This window comes from Exophiala aquamarina, assembly GCF_000709125.1.
Source record: "Exophiala aquamarina CBS 119918 chromosome Unknown aczIA-supercont1.8, whole genome shotgun sequence".
NCBI lineage: Eukaryota > Fungi > Ascomycota > Eurotiomycetes > Chaetothyriales > Herpotrichiellaceae > Exophiala > Exophiala aquamarina.
In genome coordinates this window covers 507,575-526,020 of record NW_013550580.1, presented here as the reverse complement: position 1 = coordinate 526,020, position 18,446 = coordinate 507,575, and the positions used below count along the sequence as shown (strand labels likewise).

Here is an 18,446-nt window from a genome sequence, read left to right as displayed (position 1 = left end):
ATCTCGCTGGATCTGGGGCTCCTGGGGCTTTCTTTAAGGCCTCAAAAGCAATTAACTATCCTTTTGCCATCATTTACCGCTTCATGGTGCATGCGAAGGTTGGAGCGGCCTTTTGGCTCAAACGCGTTCTAGATCTGGGAACATGTTATGCATCACGTCGTAACATTAGCCTTCCGTAGCGACGCAAGCGATGGTGCGAAGCGAGGCGGAGGCGCGGGGCCTTATAGAAAATCGGGTATTTGTGGATCATCTGGCCACATTCAAAGCGGAGTGCCTGGGACGGAAACTAGTCGGCGCAAGGAGGCGAATTTGGGGTCGGAAGAACCCGAAGTGTCTCAATTTCGGATCTGTTGCCACAAGCTCCCGGGCTTCCCAGCTTCAAGGTTCCAAGACTCTCGTAACTCCCGATGATTCGAGATGCTAAGACGTCAGCTGCCCAGACGCCTCCAGGAGTCGTATGGCTTGGCCTGCAGAAAACGTTCGCGGGCCACGCATGTGGCAACATCAAGCCTTGGAACGGATCTGCTTAATTGGCACTCACCCAACTTGCCACCTCTTTGTTTTGCTCAACCAAGCTAGCCCTTTCCTCCTGCTTGCCAGTCGATAGTAATTCCAATGTCAGGGCACACTTAATTTGGACTTGCTACTCCAATAGATTAAAGAGATATTCGCGAAATAGGAAGAGTGTCAAGAGTACCAAGAAAACAGTCCAACCTCGGTAGCGGCAGGGATAATCACGACACTGGCTGCAGATTGTTCGTAGGGCCAAGTGTCCTCTTCTGAGGCCAGCGTTTATGTCGGTCTAGTAACGCAAGTGACCCCTTGGATCTTGACGACAGTATGCCTGCGCAAGCCTCATAGTGCATACTACGGGTGGAACCAGAGCATCTGAGTTCTCGTGTTGCGGGTTGCTCCCACATGATCATCCTTATTTAGCTTGACCTCAACTGGTTCCACCGTTGTGACCGAGCGAATATTTCCGCGGACACACAGTTCCAAGGGCTACAGTACAATATTCCAATCCAGGAACTCAATTGGGGATAAAGTATCCATGATATCTCATTTGGCCTGAACATGTTGCTCAGGTTGCCTTTCCAAGCACGAAGTCTTTACACTATATGCACATTTATGCCCTTGCTTGTCAGGGTTGTGGACCAGTGTGAAGATTCTATCTAGTTACCTTGTCCCTCAACATTAAAGGAGAAATTATCGCGGGGGGCTGATCGGTTGAGATACCCTAAACTCTTCATTTGCGATAAGTGGCTCTACAAGTGGGTTTCTTGGTTCCAAGGCCGGAGTCTCCAGAGCAGCCACTGCCAGATTTCTATGTCACAATGGAGGAGGAATATGATAGCCAGCCTGTGCCACCAGAGCCGTCTAAAAGGAGGAAATACCCTCGCGCCTGTCGAGCATGCAATGAATGTCGTGTGCGCAAGATTCGTTGCACTGGAAGACAACCGTGTGAACCGTGTGAGGATTTCGAAAGATGTGAGTCCAAAGTTAAAGTCTTCAAGCCAGAAATTAACATATCCGAAATAGACTGTACATTTACATCCACCAAAGGTCAAAAGGTGGCAGGCGCACCCCGTACTAAAATCTTGGAGGATCGTTTACGACGGGCGCTGTCCCTCCTTACAAAGCTTAAGTCACAAATTCCCTCCGCGCAATTAAGCGCCGAGGTAGATAGCATTTTTGAATCTCCACCAGTATCTCCTTCGGTCTCTAATTATTCAAGTGTCGCCGATAGGAGCCCTCGAGACGATCTAGAGAATGTAATAGATGGAAAGGGCTATTCACTACCACACCAAAAGTCCACAACTTACTACAGAGGCGAAGAGCATAGTATTCAATTACAAGGGAGCAAGAGAAGAATAATCAACAGTAACCGTACACCGCCAGTGCAGTCAAATAACATCCACCAATCTTCCTATCATTCTCAGACTCATTCTGCCCCAGTTGTGCCAATGAGCAAGCCTATGTCTTTGCCAACTTATCAATTCCAGAGCACTCATTATACTACAAAAACTACGAGGTTGGATCAGTCACCGGGAATCCTGAGTCTAACACAAAATTCATGCTCTCCCGGTTCTGCGTTTGCGCATCAAGCCCCGCCAGCACAATCTTACGAGCAAGAAGATGAGGAGACTGAAATGGAGCCCAACAATTTCGCTTGGCCTTTTGGCACGTGCACTCGGTTAGACAGAGTTTGGTCTGCAAAAGAAGAGAGTCCACAGACCCCGGCAATACATGCGCCAACGCAGGAGGGCAATCCAGCGTTAATATGCGTCAACCCCAATGATGAAGCATTTTATGAGAGCATGGATCAGAATGGTGCTTTTTGGAAATGAAGACTGAGCAAGTTCTTGGATCATGGTTATGAAATACCAAACAGAGGGTCAACAGGTACGAATTTGATGATGCATGAAGCTATGTCAAGAACGGTCCTGAGGTGAAATACTATGTATAATGGGTTGGTGAAATTTGGATATCATGGGAGGGCTGCTGTATAGCGTCGAGCATGCAATGTTGTGAATGGAGGGGTGAGAAGGAATAAGTGACTACCACTATCTCCTAGTTCTATCTACGATAATGTAGATAGATAGTGACCGCATACATCATAGAGGTGGCAGGACTATTTTTAACAATGGATCTGCGAGAAATCCTCGTTCCAAGCTCCGACCAGGGCACCTCCTCATGGTGAAGAGGTCTAGGGCCACCGGTAAGCAAATTCAGGGCGGGTCCAAACCTCTCTCCTGAGCGCACCATAATATGTTTTTATATCAACATGCACCCCTGCTGAGAAGGAATTCCAGCCGAAAAGCTCGTAATGATAACTGGTGTGGCACAGATTTTTGGTACTTCCATTGCGAGGGAGATAACAGAGTCAGCTTGACATGGTTTTTTCCAAGGGCCAATCCTGCTTCCTATACAGGAAAACAAATACCGACTGCACAGCTCACTTCGCGACCACAGAGTCGATCTTGCCAGTCCACTGGCGGAGGAAAATACCTGGCACCAGCGCAGCGCGTCTTTGGGCTCCCTCAGACGGGAGTGATCGATCGTGGCGGGGACAACACTAGTGAATATACAGCGGAGGAGAATTCCGATGCTTCTTCTCTTCCCCCAAGGAGTAAAAGAAGAGAAACCCCCGAATCCAGCTTACGTTCGTTAAGGTACTGACATGGGCGATTCACATAGGTTGCATCAAAGGTACAAACTGCTCTCCGAAGTCTTACAATATGGACCCCCAAAATCATCTTCCACTGATCGCCAAGTTCATATCCTTCGCTATCTCCAGGCTCATATACAGCCCTGTTTTCGACCGCAATTGATCCCCGAACTCCCAAAGGTGACGCGCATTTAAACCCTATCGATCGCCTCAGCAGCCATCTGGCGCTGTATCTAAGTATTCTCCGCAAAGGGGAAAAATGACCACTTCTCGTTGTAGAATCTCTCGAGTTTGTATACTTGTATGTCCAAAAATTTTACCGAACAGCTGAAGAATGCATGTACGCCACTTATCGCACCTTTAGAGAAAGGCTACGGTGGTTCCTCCTTACGGAAGAGATTCTGGAAGGGGCGTCTGTCGCTCAGAAGAAAGTGTACAACATTGCTTTCCGGAACGCTTATGTAGTGGCCGCTGCCATAGGTAAGTCATAGATCAAACCATCTTAGACGATGACTGTCCTGACCCGGAGTAGCTGCCATATTTCTTAAAGATCCAAAGGGAGAATACACTGCTGCAGTTGAGGCACCGTTGAACGTGAAAGATCTCGACGAAAACAGTGCCTAGCTGTGCTGGAGAGCCTATCTGAGGATTCAAAATCTCTAGCTTGCTTCGCGACATGCTCAGCATTGTCAAGCAAGTACGATCTGTTTGCATCGAACCTCGTAGCGAAAAGGCGGGTTTGGGGACATTACCTTGCAATAGGTGCAGCCACAGTCCGTCAACTCAATTGAAGGTTGTCAGTTCAACGATACTAGTACCTGTGTGTTGCACGCGAAACCAACCCGAATCCGGAGTCAGGACTGTGCCTGCCCTATCAAAAGTTTCTCTCGTAGTAATCCAAGCCCGTTTGCACGTTCGCGCTCCTTGTCGACGCTTTCCATTACCGAACGGACTCGGAAGTCTAGCTTGCATTGCGAGTTTCATACTCAGATACAAACTTCGATAAGAACTGTTCAGATCTCTCCATTCATAATGATTTTAGCAACGCAAACAATTGTAGTAAGGAGTTTGTGTGTCCACATTTCATCATGCTCATGTACGTGTCTCACCCCTGCTGTGATATTCCCGCAAGACCGTACATTCCTCGCCTCAGCATCTAGCGATGGGACTGTCAGGCTGTGGAATCCGCTTACGGGCCGGAAACTCTGTAACATTCAAGCAGCCACGACTCATGTCGGGACGACACGTACTGTAACGGTGGACGCATGGTTGTTCCAGGTGAGACTTGATTCTGCTTTCACATCTTGCGGTAGTCAAGACTTCGTGGTCTTCAGGCTTCCGCTTGGAACTTCCTCTTTTGCTCGGCGGCTCAAGATATGGTAAATACACCCCCGGCTTACGGACACGCCATTCTACCGTAGCGCTTCTGGCATATGGTCGTCACCCCAACCACTAAACATGCTAGAAACGCCTTCTCCATTCCACCCAAAGTGCGAAAGATCAACCGAGGCATCCATGGAAGAGACTGACTCGAGGTTTTTTGCTTCGAATGTACCTTCCTTAACCGCCAATTCCATCCGCAATTTCTGCAACGGCACCCAAAGACTGTCATTGTCCGCAAGATAGCCAATCGATGAACGGTTTTGAAACAATTTCTCTATCCTCGACCGCGCTGCTCTTGCTTCGGGCGTGCTAGCGAGACTGTCGTGCCGTAATACCATCGAGAGCATGGTCGCCACCGAATGCCATGAGAAGGCCCGTACAATAGCCCAGTCGAGATTATGCGGTGCATATGCAGATATCAGAAATTGCGATGTTTTGCAGTAGTCAGTTGCCATCCCATATAACCTGGAGTGACTTATTTTTAATATGACCAAGATCCCGCAAGGGGCTGTACTTACTTTGCCGCAATCTCAGCCTGTTCCTGTTCCCCGCAGCCTCTTGCATTTAAGACGGGCTGTAGCTGTATCAGCCTGATTCGTGTGAACGCCAGGTCTGCCAAGTCTCGCGCCAGTCTGTGCACAACTTGATTTCGGTCGAGACACTTCAAATATGTGCTCTCCAGTCGTTGACGCGCTTTTCCCAAGATCTCCGTCTGGAAATCAAGGTACGCCCGAACATCCATAGAGCTCGTGTAAGGATGTTTGAGGGTGAAGGTCGTCAGTGATCCAATCTCAGACTGCAGCAACGAGATGGTCATATCCGTGAAAGTCGTCACGACTGCCGGACGCGATGATGCGAATTTGGAGGTGTCCCAGGCAGAGTCATTCGAATTCTGAGGTAACGCGGTATTCACATGTTCCAGGCTCACCAAAGGTGGCAATCCGTGATTCTCCACACACCAACCATCAAGGACCACAATGTGGTGCCACAGGCGACGCCGTAGCTCGACTTGCCACGGTGCAAGAGGGAATGAAGACCCGTCGCGATGAAGACCCATCCTGCGTGCCATGGCGACTGCGATCCCCAGGAGGGTACTGACGTGAAGCATCTCACCTATCCAGAATAAGTGTGTCTGGCTGTGTTAGGCGGGTCCTGGAAGGCAAGAAGGGGAACGATATTTACCATGTACAGCAGGAACGCTTGGAGAGTGCTGAGGGATTGAGAGGTAGTAATGTTCTTTCGACTCAATCCATACTCCACATAAGACCGATAGCGCGACATGAGAGCCACCTTGGGTTCGTGCAGCCGGGTCTCGACCGTGGCGGGTTTCAGAGGCAGCAAGGCAAGCATATAGATGGTAAAAAGCATAATCTCGAATGTCGTGTCACTTCCCAGGAGGCCGCGCCGGAAATGATTGAGTTCCGAAAGAAAGGAAGGCTTATGAAGGAGGTGGACGAAAGGGTCCACCTTTTCGACGAAGACTTTGAGCAGAAAGTCGCCCTCGTCTCTGGAAGGGTGTGAGTACTCTGGACACGACTGGCTTCCGAGGCTGGCGAGAAGGAAATTGTCGACAATTTGAGGCTTCGATTGAAGAGTGAAATCCAAGTCCCCGATCTGGATTGTAAGCTCTTGTTGTTCAGATAATAATTGAGCGGGAACCCTTCACAAAATACTCGAAGGTTTACCAGAAAAGGCACTGCCCTGGTAGCCCAGAGACACAGATGTAGATTTGCACATACCTCATCATACATGGCCGCCCAGAAGCCCTGGTGGAGATAACGAGACTGGTCTCGGTCAAAGACGAGTCTCCCCTCGACGCTGGGTTGTTGGTTGATGTGTTTCTCAAGAATGCTTTGGGTTAAAGCATCCATCGGAACCCCTGTAAACCCCGGCGTCAATAGCTTCTGTCTTTTCACAGGTGTATATATACTATAGAGATCCTCACCTTGATCTGATGGCCTTTGCAGACTTTGGACGAGTTCTTCCAGTTCTGAGACTCTCGTTCTCAGCTTTTCAGTGGCAGATCCGTCTGCTCCAGGCCTCCGTCTACGCACTACCCGGCTGGAGTCATCAAATGTGCATTCTTGACCCAACCGTTTGCAGTTTGAGCATGGCTCAGTCTTTGAGCATCGGACTTTGCGTTTCCTGCAACCATTGCACGGTAGGTCTTGCGATGAATGTTGTAGCTTCATCTCGTGGCTGGTCATATTTTATCACGGGGTCTGTCTCAAGCCAATCGCGGTATAACGCGGCTCGGAGACGTTTCTCTGCTGCTTTCGATCGGTCGAAATCACCGCATGAGAGAAAGATCGAATGCACTTTGGAAAAATATTGGATGGAGGAAAACGGTGTTAAACCCGCAAATCACTGTGTTGACGCTTGAGGCGCCGAATAAAGTTGTGTTGGACCATTTAGCGGCTTGGCGCAGTCTGCAGCACACGTGTACCCACGTGTCAAGGTCTCAGTGCTCACGAGTACGAAGTACTGTACCGAGTTCTGGGGGTTGTAATAATTAAGGTTTAATAAGGTACTCTAATTGAGTCTAGGCACCACCTAGTGAACGACCTAGTAATGAAACACGCGTTTTCAACGCGTCTCATACATATCTCCTTCTCTTCTAAATTTTCCAAACTCCCTAGTTACCATAGGCTCGGCGAGAACGTGAGGTCCGGATAGCCAACAACCCGCTATATAGAGGCACATGAAACTTGCTTCGTTGGATTGCCTCGGAGGGTTGGTAGCTCCCTAGCAAAAGGTCCTAATATACGCTGTTCCGCTGAACACAAATAGTAAAGCAAGGGCTATGCCTTGGTCGTGCGTAACACGGTCTAATCTCTCGTCGCTATGTTATTGGCTTGAAGAAGTAAGTACTGTATAGTACATACTCCGTACGCAGACTCGCCTATAACCCCGCGATTGCCAATAACGCCATCGCTTGACCTAAAACGTCCTCAGCATCATTATTACGTCATTGAAATGAGAGTGCTCGCTGGCTTTTCCGTTGGCTGGGTATCCAGTTTTCTTCACATTGGGCCGTGAGTACTTCCATCGGGCGTGTCTTGAAGCCATCAACAAACAATCTATAGGGAAACGATGTGCATCTTTGGCTTCTTGGAACTGCACCGAATGATCTATCAAAAGATAAATACTTAAGGTAAGGCCATGTCGAAAGGTAATGACAAATTTTGAAATAGTGCCGCTAGCTCGAGAGTGCCGCTGCGCAATGAGCCATAAAACGTGCAACCGTAAATAGCTTAGAAAAACTGACATGAATGCGAGAGTTTTGTGACATTGGGCTCACTTTGCATATTAGGGTCGTGCTGTGTACAATTCTCAGGACAAAGATGTGGACTTGACCATAACTCTTAAGTTATTTTCACTAACTACACATCAGTTTCTGCCGGCGGCTTCTGCTCTCGGTTAAAAAATATTGTCAGAAAGACCAACAACTTCCCACATGCTGACACAATCAGCGCATTGGACGAACCAATGCCAACGTGCATGAAAGCCCCTGCAAAACTTCCAGCCACCAAAGCCAACAGAAAGAGGGCCCGTCGGTCTCTCGAGCGGTTTTTCAACACGAGCAGATTAGAATCCACAACGAGGTCAACCCAAGCGGCGGTCGCCATCGCCGTGGTTATTTCAGGTATGCGCATAGGCCGCATGGAAGCGACCTGAGCACCGGAAGAGAAGGCCAGTAGTGCTATAGCTCCTAAGGCAGAAGGCCCAGAACCTCGTGCAGCGGAATTCGATTGAATCCAGGCTGCGCCGAAAATCATGATAGTCTGCAGCAGGTGTGAAAAGAGCAGCCAGGCCCTCCGCCGCTGTCCAGCAAAATGAGAGATCTGCCCTGTAGTAATGGCGCCACCAATAAAGCAGCCCAAGCTCACTCCTACATTGGAAACATTGAAGAGATCACTACCAAGACCAGCTAGTCCGACAGCCAGGACAACAGAGTTGCCAGTCTGATTTGAGGCAAAACAATGAAAGTCCGGAAAGCTGATCGCATCCTGTATTCCAGTGCTAAAAGTAAGAAGTAGGAGTTGTGCTTCGATCAAAATATCAACTCGCAGGGAAGACAACAGATAGTTCTGCAATCGCGTCTTCTTGGATCGAGGTTCATCTTTGGTCGTGCCCTGGAAATTAGCAAACATGTTAGACGTCCTACATAGCTGCCAGACATACTTTTGTTACGGGTGCTTGCAGCATTTCCAACCGGACCTGCCTCTTTCTTTGCGTACTTCATTGGTATCGCGTGATTTGGATGTGCTCACTGCTCAGTGCAGGATGCGACTGAGCAATGTCGCATGCTTATAGGTCATCCCAATTCCTCGGTTGAGATATTTCGGCGACTTCGGGGACCCACACAATATTAATTCTAACTTCTATGATTTACCACACATATTAATTACAACAATACTACAGGTTACCGAACCTAACCTATTATATAGTCTAGCTATGTCCTATAAGCTTCTGAAGACCCCGTATTACTTATAAAATACTAAGGGAAGTATATTCCCCTATAAAGATCGACTAAAATACAATAGCTCGGATCTTAATACAGCCACAAACGGGTAATATAGGCCTTAGGGACTTCCTAACTAACTCAAAGTGCTAGGCTTCTGGGACCTTACCAATAATTGCGGCGACGGGCCCGACCCATTAAATTTAGAAGACATCTTCTTGAAGGACACTAACTAGGATTAGAGAGAGGAGAACTAGGCGGGGGAAGGTCTACAAGTGATCCCTAGTATATGGCCGCCTAGTTAAAAGGAAGTGGAGTTCGTCCTATAGATATAGACACTAGAGAAATCCTAGGCGGTAATTCTCTGGGGCTGTAGGCCATGTACGAATTCCTATCGGCCTTTCACCTATTTCCTATATTTATCTACATACTTTTTGAGTTATTGTTAGGATTATTTAGGGTTGCCAAGAGTTCTGGGATTCTACTAGGCTTGCTATATAGTGTATCTTAGGTATAGAACTTCCTTTATTTATCTACATAGAAACACATTAAGCCGTCGAACTCATATAGAATCTGTGACTCAATGCCTATACAGCAGTGCATTCCTGGAAGCTTCGGCGCTTCGCTGATTGCTGATGCTTATTTGGCTCAATAACATTCGTCAACGAATCGCATCAGTCATCTTTTGAAAGAGAGACCTGTTCGCCTTGCTATCACTCTCTTTCCACCACGAGTCGGCGTTTTCGTGGACACCAGAGCCCAATACACCCGCGCTCTTGCGAATTCGAGCCTTATGTTCATGGTCAATGCTCCATGTCTCATTCCGCGGCGTAAGCATTTCTGCTAGGTTAGGCATTTGCTCTTTGGCCGTTAGCGAGCCCATGAGCGTAGGAAAGCCCAAGGGCAACTCGTCACCACGGTCGACCTGCCAGAAGTGCCAGGTCTTTCCGTACAAACACGCTACTTCCTTCATCGCCTCGGTTTCTAGCTCGTTCCACTCATCATGGTCATACGCATCCGGTTTAGGTAGAGCAAGCATGCCTGATGACACCTCAAACTCGTGGCTATGCCATAACTTCTGCTCGTCGACATCAAGTGTCTCGTAGACGTGCTTGGGGACCATGTATTCAACGCCGATGAGGCGTGCGTCTTTGCCGCCGGAGTCGTAGATTAGGCACTGACGTAGATCTATAAAGACGCAGAGAACGCTCTAGGTTAGCTTTGTTCCTTGGTAGAGAAAGGGGTGTATTATCTTTGGTGGGAAAGCCGTTAGCTTACCTTTTCCCACATGCGAGCAGAAATGATGTGCCTCGACAGCTCGTGTCTTGCCTTGTCGAGCTTCATCTGTGTAGATGTGCAGAGCATTTAGAAACTCGCAGATATTGTGAAGGGGCAGGAATTCGTGGTTTGGACCTGAATTCGACGACATTGTATTACTAAATTGGGGCTGAAAGGCTTCCTATCCGTGGAAAAGTGGGAAACGACTTGGACTGCGTCGCAAGTGGATTCGAATATGGTAATTTATGTGAGGGTGCTCGCTCTCACTTCCTCTCTAGAGATGCTTCCGTACTTTATACCAAGCACTTACCCGCCATCGCCGGGCAAGACATCCGGTGTCATGGAGATTATCGAGCCTCAAAAATCCTGCCAAGACCGGATAAGACATCCAGTATCATGAAGACCATTCAAGCCCCGAAAAGCGATGATTAAAACCTGTTTGGATTAGCGAAACCGAGATTTCTGCTCCTAGGGTCCTTCAAACCTAATATGATGTCAGTTCCCGGAGACAAAACGATGCCAGGCCAGCCGAGGAAAATTCTGACGAAATAGAGATCTATTATACTTTGACTAGAGCCTGAGATCGAGATCTGAAGGCCGAATACATCGGATTGATAACAGCCAAACTAACCCAAGCTAGAAATTGCAATGACCACAGACCTTCCACAAAAAATGTGACGTAAAGGTACGCAGTACCTCAAAATCGCTCAAGTAGTCAAGGAATGGGTATAGGTAGAATAAATCTTCACCGAACGAGGAGATAATGGATTGATATAACGATGAAATGCTAGATAGGGTGCTGGATACAATCGCGATGCGCGGGGGTCTCCTTAACTACCAATTTGTATAGAATGATACTTCGTGGTATTATCGATATTACCTTTACTGGGGCGTGCATCTGAAAGCAATAACCCGCCACAACTAATGTCACCCACAGTAGACCCGTCGTGGACGGATATAGGAGGTGAACTACGGAGGACGGGAATGTCCGGATGGACTGCGCCTATAATAGATATCTCCCATATTCATGCTTTTTACTGGTATTGAAGTATAGCGATGTGTATATATACAGTAAATGATGAATACTATCTTACAGACTCAATAACGGTCACGATCTGAGCCAGCCTTTTGGCCCAGCCCAAGTACCCTTCACCATTGATTTGTAGTACACCCAGGGAAAGAAATCCTTCTTCAGATGGTAGAAAGCACGACGTGGAACAGCCTGGTTGATACCAAACACGGAGCCAAACGTCTCTTGGGGCTCGGCTCCATATTTGAACTCAGCAAGCATGACCTTGCCGTATTCTGTTAAAAGAGGACATGATGTGTATCCGTTGTATGTGTCTGACGTCTGTTTGCTCTCCATGGTATTAAGCAAATTTCGTACCAATACGGGAGCCTGGGCCGTAATTGCAGCCGCGGTCTTAGAGGTAGGAAGACTCGAGGCATCGCCACAGGACCAAACATTGGCGAATTTCTTATGACGAAGGTTTGACTCATCAACATCGACAAAGCCAGCTTCATTCGCAAGAACACTGTTCTGGATGAATGCATGAGGCGCCATTTTTGGGACGACATGCATAAAGTCGAAGTGCTTCTTAACTTGATCCTTTCCATCGGGAAGAGCAAAGGTAGCTGTGTTGCCATCAATAGCCACAAGATCGTGCTGGAATAGTCCTTCAACACCCCTCTGCTCTCGCAGCTCATTGAGCGCTTTGCTGTATTTGGGTACACCAAACATTACCCCCATAGCAGTCGCGAAGGAGATGTGAATTGGTGAAGCGGCACTTTTGTTCATATCGTATAGACCGACACTTTTCCAATGATCCAGGGCGAGCCACATGATCTTCTGTGGGGCTCCTGCACATTTGACCACGCCAGCGGGATGTGTAAAGATTGCATTGCCTTTCTTGAGCTTAGAAATATCCGGAAAGACCTTATCACATGTGTCATATGTATATATCGAGGTGACGTTCGAATCTGGGTTCGTAAGAGCATCAGGCAAACCCTTAATAGCTCCGGTGTTGACACTAATACCTGGTGCAACTACAAGTTGCTCATAGTTGAGCTTCCCACCGTTGCCTAGGGATACTGAATTTTGTTCCGGCGAGAAGGTTTCCACCTTCTCATTGTAGAACTTCAATTGTGGCTCGATGAGAGAATTTAGAGGCTTTCGCAGATCTCGCTTGTCTTTGAGGCCGCCGCCAACCAGAGTCCAGCCAGGTTGGTAGTGATGCCATTCGGCAGGGTCAATGAGAGCAATGTCATCTTGTTTGAAACTACCCGATCGAAGTAATTGATGGCTGATTGTAAGGCCAGCACTGCCACTACCCACGACAATCACTTTATGGTGGTGTGAAGTCGAACTCGTTGATGGATATGTTGCCACTGAGGCAAGCCTTCGTGCGAATTGAGGATTGTGGGCTCTAGTTCCGAAACGCGTGGAGATGAGCGTTGTCGCTGATATATATGAACGCAACATCTTAACGAGCGAACAGGTGGAATAATCGCTACAGCTTGCGTCAAAGGAATACTAAACAGGCCGGTAATGCGGATGTAGAAGAAACGGCAGGCTGCCTACTAGGGGGCCTGGAGAAACTCGCCAAGGCCGTCCCGGCGGTTGGCATCGATCAGCATTTCGGGGACCTGTTAAGATATCTAAGGTGTCTTGCAAGATCTACATTGATTGTGATATCGATGTGCGGTGACACAAACGACTTGCACCCTGAAAACACACTTAGAGTGTGGTAATGACTTTTTGGTGGAAAAACCCCCAGCCGGGGGACTGAAGCGCGAGTAACGTCATCATGCACGTCGGTATCCCGAGAAGCCCGAAAATGAAATGATCCCCGACATGTCGCCGACCTAGTCGAGAGATCCCAGTTGGGTACCTCGAACCCAAGTCTCCGGGGCTATTGTATTTCGACTGCGTGGAACATGATCTCCGCCTTTCAGTATACAGCAATACTTGAGTGAGATGAGAGTATTGGATGATTGAAGACTCTGTCTCTTCGAAAGCTCCTTTGAATTGGTTTCACTCCATCACAGTTATTACAATACTCAAGCCAACATGCAGGGGTTGAGACCGTGTGTCACACAGTCTAGGCCGTTGAGTAATGTTGTTGCTCAGTCGGCGATCGAAGTTCGTATGCCAACCTTCATCGGCTCAACCACGCAAGTCTGTTGTCTACATTGTAATATGGCCAGCAGAGGTCCCAGAGGAATTCACAGTCCATCGCATACTGCATCCTACACAAGCTTGGTATTCTGTAAATCGCCCCCGAGGAGCCTTTTGAGCTGTAGACGCTACTCCACAGATACTCCTTCAGTCAAAGCCGGTCAAGGACGAGCCATGTACGCTACTGAGGCAGTCCTGCCAAAGAACCAAGGGTTCATTCTATCTTTGACAGCAAAACTGCATCATGGCAATACATTGTTGCCGACCACGGTACCAGCATCGGTGTCATCATCGACCCCGTGCTGGACTATGACCCTGCCACAGCTACCGTCACCACGAAAACAGCCGACTCGCTGCTAGATCTTATCAAGGAAAAGGTTACAAGGTTGATGCAATTTTGGAAACTCATGCCCATGCAGATCATTTAGCAGCAGCATCATATCTTCAGCAACGCCTCGCCGAGATCCAAGTCAACCTGAATAGACCGATTATTTGTATTGGAAAGCGCATTGTGCAAATCCAGAAAACTTTTAGTGCCGATACAATATCCCGGACGAAGAATATGAAGGAGTGTTTGATAAGCTTTTCGACGATGATGAGACATTCCACGTTGGTAGATTGACTGCAACCGCAATCCTTCTTCCTGATCACACTCCAGATCACATGGGATACAAGATAGGCGGTAGGTACCTGAACGCCGCTCTCTTCCTTTATATACGCGATCTAACCCATACACGCAGATAATGTCTTTGTAGGCGATTCAATTTCCTGGTGGATCTTGGATCTGCTCGCGCCGATTTTCCTGGTGGATGTGCAGAAAGTCTCTTTAGATCGGGGCGCAAGCTTTTGACTTTGCCAGAAAATACCAAGATTTGCGTCGGCCATGACTACCCGGCTCAAGGAAGTGATGGACAAGATACGCCTTTGCCTTTTATGCTCGTCCAGCAAGACCGAGAAAAGAACAAGCATCTTAAGGATGGCATGACAGTGGAGCAATTCGTAACACAGCGACAGAAGCGCGATGCGACTTTGGCGGAGCCTAAACTTATCCGCCAGTCATTGCAGATGAACATCCGAGCTGGAAGGCTGCCCAAGCTGGCAGGGACTGGACATCGGATGCTTCTTATTCCCTTGAAGTTGGGCAATGTCGCGTGGTAGGTCGATTTGATCTTTTCAAGGTGGGATTCATGATGCCATTGCAAGAAGTTGGAGTTTTTTGGTAATTGAAGGTGTCTGTAGGATGGCGTGCTGGCATCCAGATACATTAGAGGGCCTCTTGGTATAGGAATAGCTTGTATTCTCGATTTGAGATTTATTTGACAGATATTACCACTGATTCTGGAGCCCAAGAGAACTAGCCGCACGTCTAACGAGGCACCTGGCACTACTAAACAGCAACTACCTCTATTTTATTCAGTTCCTATCTGAAATGATTTACAGAACATTATGTACGTATACCCATTAGCGCATCAACCGACTCAAGTGAGAGTTTGCCGCCTATCGGACCTGAGGACATCGGAGGGAAGGACGGTGTTTGTCAGAAAGTTCAAAGGCTCGCGTTTCAAATCCAATCTTCTAGTAGTCCTATATAGCTCACCCCGTTAAGGACAACGAACTCATCATTAAGGGCTGCTGAATTACAGTATAATTTCGTAATATGTATAACGTGGGTGATAAGCGAGCTGGCCACTTCTGTTGGCGAAGTTGACTACGCCCCTTTTGGCAAGCACTCGAGCATGTATGAGATCTCTGTCTCTTTCAATTCTATGGACTCTGTTCTTGTTTATATACAAATCTATGAGGTATTTGATCTCCGTGAGCCCCTTTTTCATGATCTCAAATCACTCATTGATTTCCAAGCATTCCAAATGCTGATACAATAGCAATTTTATGACGAGACTCACAAGAGTGCCTCACTAAGTTTAGTATCCATGTCTTTAGCGCGTCACGTTTTAGGTGAGTTAGTACGCGCTAGAATCATTAGCGCCAACAACTTCTCCAGAAAATCGCGACCACCAACTTCCAACACGTCTTCCTCCACCAAACATGATGGATAATTCTTGTAAAGAAAGTCAGATACTCCTTGCCACCCAGGCAATCTGACAAGACCCTAATTTAAGCGTTAGAGCCGCAGCAAAGGTCTTTAGAGTCCCTCGTGCCACCCTAGGCACGCGTCTCAACGCGACAGTACACCCAATTCCCGGAAATTGACCAATCTTGAGGAGAAGACGACTGTTCAATATATCCTTAACCTGGATTCTCGTGTGTGAGGTAGAAGATATGGCCAATCGACTGCTCGGAGAGCGCGACGCGCCGCAGGTCGGGAAGCGCTGGGCCGCACACTTTATCAAGCGACAACCAGAGCTCCGGACGCGTTTCTTTCGTCGGTACGACTATAAGAGGGCCCAATGCGAAGATCCGGAGGTGATTCGTGGTTGGTTCTCGCTCGTGATGAACACAATCACTAAGTATAGCATCGTAGACTCGGGTATTTTCAACTTTAATAAGATCCGGTTTATAATAGGTATTATCTTAATAGGTATAGTCGTGACAAGCGCCGAACGACTTTCTAACACGAAGCTAGTCTAGCCTAGTAATTAGGAATAGGTTATAGTCATTCAAGGTGTCAATGCGAAGAGCTGGACCGTCCCTCCATACATCATCGTTTGCGGTAAATACCATCTCTCAACTTAGTACTAAAACAGCACTCTTTCTCACGACTAGGTAATCGCTACTTCCCTAAACGGTTGAACTACTAATAAAAGAGGCCTAGAATAGATTCAGCACTTTAAGAAGTACCCTAAGCCTCGAACATCGGGTCAATATTATCTTCTTATCCTCGAGGGCCATAGAAGTCACCACTTGACCGACTTTAAGCTCTACCATAAGGATCATAATATTATTACTCTCTATATACCTCCCTATTCACCTCGCATACTTCAGCCCTAGATATCGGGTGTTTTGGCCCATAAAAATAGGCGTAAGGTCGAAAAATTAAGAAGAGGATGAGAGCCGGTACCACCTATCTTGCTAAGGATAGCTTCTTTCCGACGTTTTTCACGGCATTCTAGGGCTCTATGACAGAAAGCAATATTCAAGGAGGCTTTCGAGTTGTAGGGCTTTATCCCTAGGATCTTGAAAGTATTATTACTCGATTAGATGTAAAGCTACGAACACTAACACCCGAAATAGATAGCCCTAAGACTACCTAACCTTAGGTCTCTAAAACACCCAATAATTTAGTTGAGGCTAGTTCACAGTCCGAATTCATCAAGAATCGAGTCTCAGGTCATTAAGGAAGCTCTCCGACACCGATCCTCAAGGCTATTGACTAGTTTGCGAAGAGTGCGACTGGAATTATGCACCAGATCGCGCTTTTAAAGTCCGAGGCCAACACACTTCGAGAGGAGAATGCGCTGCTTAGCTGCCGTCGCCGCGCTAAAAGGATACGCCTCCGCGAAGGAGGAAGCATGACACTAGCCGAGGGACAAGATCTACAGGCTTAGAATACGGTGGCAGTGCAGACAAAGCAGAAAACGTAGCGAAGTAGTGGTCGAAAGCCGAGGACGAAAACGCGGCTGAGAGTCTGTAGCGTCTACGGTAAGTCGGGACACAATACAAGAACCTGTCAAGTAGTTATCTCCTCATCTGAGGAAGAGGATTCCGAGTAGTTTCAATTGATTTAAGGCGTTGTGGTTGAGTATAGTCATGAAATGTGTCGATGATTCTGGTGAGGTGGCTAGCTCGCTTATCACCGACGTTATAGAATTTGTCACGGGGCTGGATCGGAACCACGTGAGAGACCTAGCTGGAAGGTTTGCCGAACACTGATATACGGGTGAACGCGTCCTACATTCTGTTGTAGCTCTTCGAGCTACGTCCTGTCAATCAACCTGACCTAGTCTGCAAGCTGCCCGTGCCTGTTGAATAGCCGTACGTAGATAATACACTGCCTAGTCAACATCTATCATACTCTCTGCCCGCGAACCGTGACAGAATTCGGGTTAAAGGAATTTTTACAACTAACCTGTGAGGGTTTCAATAGGAGCTTGTTCAACTACTATAGGACCTGTCTAACAAGGATGTTAAGCTGAAGGGAAGAGAGAAAGAAGTCCTGCCGCTGTCCACAGGGAGATATAATCTCCTGGGGTGGGTCGCCCGGTATCCTAGGTAACCATTAGTGTCACGTGATATCGTCCCGCTGTACAACTGTACGGTCGAATCTAGACGTCGCTGGTTCTTACCAAGACATCCTACGGGTTCAACCCGTGACATAACCCAAGATATCCTCGCACAAAAGTGCGAGATTCCAGTCTATTTGGACAGTCCTCAAGGGCTTATAGACGTATTGCTGCTAAGAAATGGAAGCATTTAGGAACTGCTTTCGAGAAATATAGGAAAGGGTCCGGTGAAACCTCTTAGTGCAAGTTAATGCTGAAATAAGTTAGAAAGGGGTAAGCTATAAGTAAAGTCTTAAAGGTAAGCTTCGCATAATATACCTTAATATTATAAAGATAAGTTATCTTCTTCTAGAGCTTATACATACTTATTACGAACTAGGTCACTTGAAAGGTTGCTAAGGGAATCAAGGCACCTACCCAGGAGGGAAGTTAGCCGATGGAGAACGAGGCTAAGTCACGTGACCAGGAAAGGCTAGATCTCCTGGATCCCCTGGATCCCGTGGGATCTCGAGAGATCTAAGGGGAGCCACGAGATCTAAGAGAGCCACTAGTACTATATATATACGCCTACTACCTATATTAGGATAGATCGTAGTTAACTTCGTTAGTAATCCTATACCTACGTTTTAGGATATAGTCCGACGAATAAGTATTCCCTTTATTATCCTAGTTAGTACTCTTATACCCACTCTATTAAGGAACCCTACCTTAGTTAGAACTACTTATAGCTCGGATTATAATACTTTAACTACTACTTAATTAGTATTAGATATCTAACGTAGGATTATCTCG

At 47.4% G+C, this 18,446-nt stretch overlaps 5 protein-coding genes across 5 annotated transcripts; 1 reads left to right on the top strand and 4 right to left on the bottom strand.

The window, feature by feature from the left end:
• Positions 1–4,581: 4,581 nt before the first annotated feature.
• On the bottom strand, positions 4,582–6,423 carry A1O9_08756 (uncharacterized protein; the record flags this gene model as incomplete). The annotated part of the gene is made up of 4 exons (XM_013402239.1): positions 4,582–5,017; positions 5,071–5,684; positions 5,735–6,166; positions 6,292–6,423. The coding sequence occupies 4 exons, from the start codon at positions 6,421–6,423 to the stop codon at positions 4,582–4,584; spliced, it is 1,614 nt and encodes a 537-aa protein (XP_013257693.1).
• A 1,512-nt stretch (positions 6,424–7,935) lies between these two features.
• Positions 7,936–8,706, bottom strand: A1O9_08755 (uncharacterized protein; the record flags this gene model as incomplete). The annotated part of the gene is made up of 1 exon (XM_013402238.1): positions 7,936–8,706. The coding sequence occupies one exon, from the start codon at positions 8,704–8,706 to the stop codon at positions 7,936–7,938; it is 771 nt and encodes a 256-aa protein (XP_013257692.1).
• Positions 8,707–9,678: 972 nt separating this feature from the next.
• A1O9_08754 (uncharacterized protein) lies at positions 9,679–10,446 on the bottom strand (the record flags this gene model as incomplete). Its single annotated transcript, XM_013402237.1, has 2 exons — positions 9,679–10,205; positions 10,296–10,446. 2 exons carry the CDS (start codon positions 10,444–10,446, stop codon positions 9,679–9,681), a joined length of 678 nt encoding a protein of 225 aa, XP_013257691.1.
• A 957-nt stretch (positions 10,447–11,403) lies between these two features.
• On the bottom strand, positions 11,404–12,777 carry A1O9_08753 (uncharacterized protein; the record flags this gene model as incomplete). Its single annotated transcript, XM_013402236.1, has 1 exon — positions 11,404–12,777. One exon carries the CDS (start codon positions 12,775–12,777, stop codon positions 11,404–11,406), a length of 1,374 nt encoding a protein of 457 aa, XP_013257690.1.
• Positions 12,778–14,136: 1,359 nt separating this feature from the next.
• On the top strand, positions 14,137–14,631 carry A1O9_08752 (uncharacterized protein; the record flags this gene model as incomplete). The annotated part of the gene is made up of 2 exons (XM_013402235.1): positions 14,137–14,159; positions 14,229–14,631. 2 exons carry the CDS (start codon positions 14,137–14,139, stop codon positions 14,629–14,631), a joined length of 426 nt encoding a protein of 141 aa, XP_013257689.1.
• Positions 14,632–18,446: the final 3,815 nt, after the last annotated feature.